Here is a 5,593-nt window from a genome sequence, read left to right as displayed (position 1 = left end):
TTGACCACAAGTGAACATTGCTAAATTCCAGCCAGATACTGCTGCCTGCTGATGGCTTCAAGCCTGAGGCCTCTCTCTCTTTGTTCAAAAGGGAGCTTAGAAGTGTCAGGAGGTGCTAAAGACTCTTAGCGCCAGATGAAGAATTTTCCTTTGATCTAACCAGAGGGGAATAATTTTCAAACTATATAAATCGATGCCCTAAAATCTAAAATCACCTTCCCCTCAACCAGCAGCTTGGATGAAGAAGCTGGGAACTTGGAAAGGCACTGGTTTAGATCTTTCCTACAAATCTTTACTTTTGAGTGATGATATAAAGCTCTAGATTGTTTCTGGAGCTTTCTGCCAAGCTACCCAGCATTTGGCCAAGTGTGGTGCCAGGAACACCTGTATTACAGTCCTGGGACCCCAACCTGGACCTACTGAGTCAGAGCCTTTGGATTTGGGGCTCCAGCACCTGCCTTTGTAGCAAAGGCTCTTTGAAACTGGCATTTGAGGGGGCTTCACCCAAGTTAGAGGAACAAAATGTGGCACTCATCAGAAGGCCTACGGGAACAGACCAGCCTTGAATGAGGGCTGGAGCCTTCAATGAGAGTGGACCGAGAATCCAATGTGGTTAGTGCTGGCAGTGTCGGCCGCTGTGCACTTGTGCAAATAAACGATTGTCTTCTGGATAAGGTAGAGATAGATGCCTGGTGGACTTATTCCGAGCCGTAGAAGACCCAGCAAATTCCTCTGACTTTGTCCTCAGAATGGTGTGGAATGAACTCCACCCCTTGGATCCCAGGAGAAACCTTAAGGAGTTGGATTTTATTGACGTCAAGTAGGAAACATTCCTGTGTTCCCAGGAAGGGTGAGGTTCTGTGCCAGGTTAGGATAAGATTACTGAAACTTCTGAGAGAGATAGAGCTCTTTCCGCTGAGAAGCGTCGGCCTAGAGCTGTGAGCGGGGCTGGGGTACCGGGCTGGCCCTGTCTCTGCTCTTGCAGTTTCACTGGGAGGGGTCAGCTCTACCCTCTCTGCCAACAGAAACTTGGAAGCAGCTGTGCCTTTCTGCCTCCCGCTCGCCCTCCCAGCAGGTCTGATCAATGTCCAGTTTAAACCAGGACATTTCTTCTCGCTGTGGAGCCTGTGAACACATGGCGCTCTGGAGCCCAGCTTCTCCTTGTTCGTTGTCATGCAGGTACTGCCGTTTGGAGAGAAAAGTCAGGTTGGGGGCCTCTGCTGCAGCCCCCCTCTTTGAAAACCAGATGAATTCCAAGCAAGGGCAAAGATGATCATGTATCCTGAGAGGTTCCAAGTCTCTGTGCCTCGCCTCCTCATCTGAGGCAAGGTAGCCATTGTCCCATCCTCATAATATGGCTAGGAGGAGGGAATCAAGTCAAGTCTACAAAGCACTGAGGACACACACACTAAATAACAGAAGCTGTTCTGGGTGGGATAGTGTCCCTCCCAAAATTCATGCCTCCCCAGAACCTCAGAATGTGGGCTTATGTAGAAACGCAAATGTAATTAGGTCAGTTGACATCATAATGGATCAGGGTGGGTCCTAAATTCAGCGACTGGCACCCTTATGAGAGGAAAGGGGTACAGAGCTATAAGAACACACAAGAGAGGAGCCACTAGGCCAAGAGTCAGACTGGAGTTTTGCTGCCATAAGCCAAGGAGCATGGAGGATTCCTGAGTTGCGTGGAATGGATTTTCTCTTACAGCCCCCAGAAGGAGCCAGCCTTGCTGATACCTTGACGTTGGACTCCTGGCCTCCAGAATTGTGAGAGAACAAATTTCCGTTGTGTTCAACCCCCTGGTTCTCTGTAACAGCAGCCCTAGGATTATAATGCAGAAGCTAATTTACTGAGCATATAGTAGGTACTAAGCATTTTGTTAAACACGTTACACACATTGTCTCCAATCCACCCACCTGATGAAGTTGATGCTGCCATCACTTCCGGGTTACAAATGGAGAAACCGAGGCCCTGGGATGCTGTCATCACTTCCGGGTTACAAATGGAGAAATCGAGGCCCTGGGATGCTGCCATCACTTCCGGATTACAAATGGAGAAACCGAGGCCCTGGGATGCTGCCATCACTTCCGGGTTACAAATGGAGAAATCGAGGCCCTGGGATGCTGCCATCACTTCCGGATTACAAATGGAGAAACCGAGGCCCTGGGATGCTGCCATCACTTCCGGGTTACAAATGGAGAAACCGAGGCCCTGGGATGCTGCCATCACTTCCGGGTTACAAATGGAGAAACCGAGGCCCTGGGATGCTGCCATCACTTCCGGGTTACAAATGGAGAAACCGAGGCCCCTGGGATGCTGCCATCACTTCCGGGTTACAAATGGAGAAACCGAGGCCCTGGGATGCTGCCATCACTTCCGGGTTACAAATGGAGAAACCGAGGCCCTGGGATGCTGCCATCACTTCCGGGTTACAAATGGAGAAACCGAGGCCCTGGGATGCTGCCATCACTTCCGGGTTACAAATGGAGAAACCGAGGCCCTGGGATGCTGCCATCACTTCCGGGTTACAAATGGAGAAACCGAGGCCCTGGGATGCTGCCATCACTTCCGGGTTACAAATGGAGAAACCGAGGCCCTGGGATGCTGCCATCACTTCCGGGTTACAAATGGAGAAACCGAGGCCCTGGGATGCTGCCATCACTTCCGGGTTACAAATGGAGAAACCGAGGCCCTGGGATGCTGCCATCACTTCCGGGTTACAAATGGAGAAACCGAGGCCCTGGGATGCTGTCATCACTTCCGGGTTACAAATGGAGAAACCAAGCCCCTGGTGCTCGGCTACCCAAGTGCACCCAGGTAAGTGGCAGACCTGGAATTTTTAAACCCTTGTCTGTCTGTTTCCCAAAACCTTGTTTGTTCTAGTATCACTCAGCTCCATGAGGCAAGAACTGGGTAGGGCTCTTGTTTTCTAATGGATCTCATACCTGGCAAAGTTCCTGGCATGTTGCAGGCCCTCAAAAAAATGTGTAAGGACTGCAGCTGGGCAAGGTGGCTCACACCTGTAATCCCAGCACTTTGGGAGGCCGAGTTGGGTGGATTGCCTGAGGTCAGAATTTCGAGACCAGCCTGGGCAACAGGGTGAAACCCCATCTCTACTAAAATAAAAATACAAAAAATTAGCCAGGCATGGTGGTGGGCAACTAGTCCCAGCTACTTGGGAGGCTGAGGCACGAGAATCACTTGAACCCAGGAGGCAGGGGTTGCAGTGAACAGAGATAGCACCATTACACTCCAACCTGGGTGACAGTCAAAAAGAAAGGAAGAAAAGAAAAAGAAGGAAGGAAGAAGGAAGGAAGGAAAGAAGAAAAGAGAAAGAAAGAAAAGGAAAGAGAGAGAGAGAGAGAGAGAGAGAGAGAGAGAGAGAGAGAGAGAGAGAGAGAGAGAGAGAGAGAAGAGAAGAAAGAAAGAAAGAAAAAAGAAAGAAAGAAAGAAAGAAAGAAAGAAAGAAAGAAAGAAAGAAAGAAAGAAAGAAAGAAAGAAAGAAAGAAAGAGAAAGAAAAAGAGAGAAAGAAAGGGAGAGAAAGGGAAAAGGGGAATGACTGCATTCTGTGATCCTGTAAATTCAGACGATTTGGGAAGTGTATGCCCTTTATTGAGCTAGTAAATAAACAGTATATTGAAGGCCTACTGTGCGCCAGGCACCAGGAACACAGCAACAAACAAAAGAGTCATAGCTCTGGCTTCGTGGAGTTCCCAGTCCAGCAATGGGGCACTCACACTAAGGAGGTGAGCCCTGAGAGAAAGCAGGTGGTTCCTGTGCTGGTCATTGTACTGAGTGCTGGGAAGCACCTCACAGGGAAAAGCAGCACAGAGGAGCTGAGGACGCTGTGTGACAGAAACGCTGTGTGACAGAAACGCTGTGTGACAGAAACGCTGTGACAGAAACGGTGTCATCGTGATGCCTGGGGTTCTCTCCGAAGGCCCGTGCTGCATCCAGGACTGTGGGGGCCTGGAGAGCAGGCTGTCTTGAGAAGATTCTAGAAAAGTCTAAGAGTTCATCCCTTTTATTAGCTGTATTGTTTACTCTTTAGAAAAAAATAAAAGGAGGTCTGGCTTTCTTCCTTTGGCCTCTAAGATGCCTGACCTTGCACCCAGGGGCTTCCAGGTTGGGCCATTGGCAGCAAAAGCAGGGGCCCCACAGTGACGGCCCCTCCAGCAAGGAGGCTGTGTTGCTCAGCCTGGGCCTCCCGCACTCCCCTGGGAACAGGTAGCAGGTGCAGACAGTCAGCCTGGAACCTGGGAAGCTTTCCAAGGCCACAGCCAGCAGCCCGGTTTCCAGAGCATCCCCACTTCCTGGGGTGAGAACCCTCCTCCCTACTGTGATGTCTGCATAGGGTCTTAACTTCGGTTCTCTAAAGGAGAGAAGAAAGGAAGGGAAGAAAACAGCTGGAAAAAGAAAAAAGAAAGAAAACAGCTATTTATCTTGATTTTTATTTGGTTATAAAAGTAACCCAAGTTTGCTCTAAAAAATTCAAACGTAAGAGAATCAGTTGGTCTTTAGGCCCTGGTGAGCACAAGAACCTAGTGGGGAGATGATTTAAAATGCAGATTCTGCGGGCCCTGTCCTGGGGCGATTCCGGGGTAAGCGGCTCATGGGGTGCACGCTTAGAAGTGCTGATGTAGAAAGTATGTGCTGGGCCGGGCACGGTGGCTAACGCCTGCAATCCCAGCACTTTGGGAGGCCAAGGCGGGTGGATTACCTGAGGTCAAGAGTTCGAGGCTGATTTGCTCCAGACGACCACCAGAGTACTCCAGACGACCACCAGAGTAAGTGCCAGAGAATAGGCAAGTAAGCAGGGTAAAAGAAAACTTTATTAACTTGCCAATGTGAAGGAGGGGCGAGGTTCACCGGTCTCCGGCGGTGGAGGCCAACGAAGTCGCTCCGGCGTTCTCGGGCGAGGTTCCTAGGTCCGCACACGAGCAGGGACCAAGGAAGTTCACCACCGCGCGCCCGCCGGGAGCGGCTTTTCTGTCCTGGGCCCGAGAGTGGGAGGGCAGTGGGCGGGACATAGGTGGGGCGGGGGCGGGGCATAGGCGGGTCGGGGGCGGGGCGGTAGGCGCGGCTAGGTAGGTTTCGATTTTCTTCGGCAGACGTCAGACTGCGCCTGCGCAGTCGACCTGTGTCTTTCCCGGGTACGGGAAAGTTGACAATGAAGAACCCGGAAATGTGCCATTTTAGTCCCTTTGTTCTTTTGTTCCCTCCCTCCGTCCAGACAGAGGCCTGCCTGGCCAACATGATGAAACGCCGTCTCTCCTAAAAATACAAAAATTAGCTGGGTGTGGTGGCAGGTGCCTGTAATCCCAGGCAGGAGAATTGCTTGAACCCAGGAGGCAGAGGTTGCAGTGAGCCGAGATTGTGCCTCTGAACTCCAGCATGGGCAACAAGAGCAAAACTCTGTCTCCAAAAAAAAAAAAAAATTGTATATATATACACATATGCCATTCCTTTCCAATTAGAAGCATTCTGCAGGGAGAGAAAGTTCCACCAGGGAAAGACTGGAAGGATGGTGGGCCCCCCGGAGAGACTGCAGCAGCCTGTGCATGACGTCTCACCTTTCAGCAAGGATCCTC

At 50.8% G+C, this 5,593-nt stretch overlaps 1 protein-coding gene across 1 annotated transcript; it reads right to left on the bottom strand.

Moving 5' to 3' along the window:
* Positions 1 to 509: 509 nt before the first annotated feature.
* On the bottom strand, positions 510 to 1,483 carry LOC104663786. The gene is given in 4 exon segments (XM_010365127.2): positions 510 to 584; positions 586 to 684; positions 686 to 742; positions 744 to 1,483. Coding segments are annotated over 4 exon segments (663 nt in total). The 5' UTR covers positions 1,176 to 1,483.
* Between the last annotated feature and the right edge of the window lie 4,110 nt (positions 1,484 to 5,593).

Source organism: Rhinopithecus roxellana, chromosome 13, assembly GCF_007565055.1.
Source record: "Rhinopithecus roxellana isolate Shanxi Qingling chromosome 13, ASM756505v1, whole genome shotgun sequence".
Classification (NCBI taxonomy): domain Eukaryota; kingdom Metazoa; phylum Chordata; class Mammalia; order Primates; family Cercopithecidae; genus Rhinopithecus; species Rhinopithecus roxellana.
The sequence above is the reverse complement of the archived record's forward strand: the minus strand, read 5'-3'. Positions and strand labels throughout refer to the sequence as shown.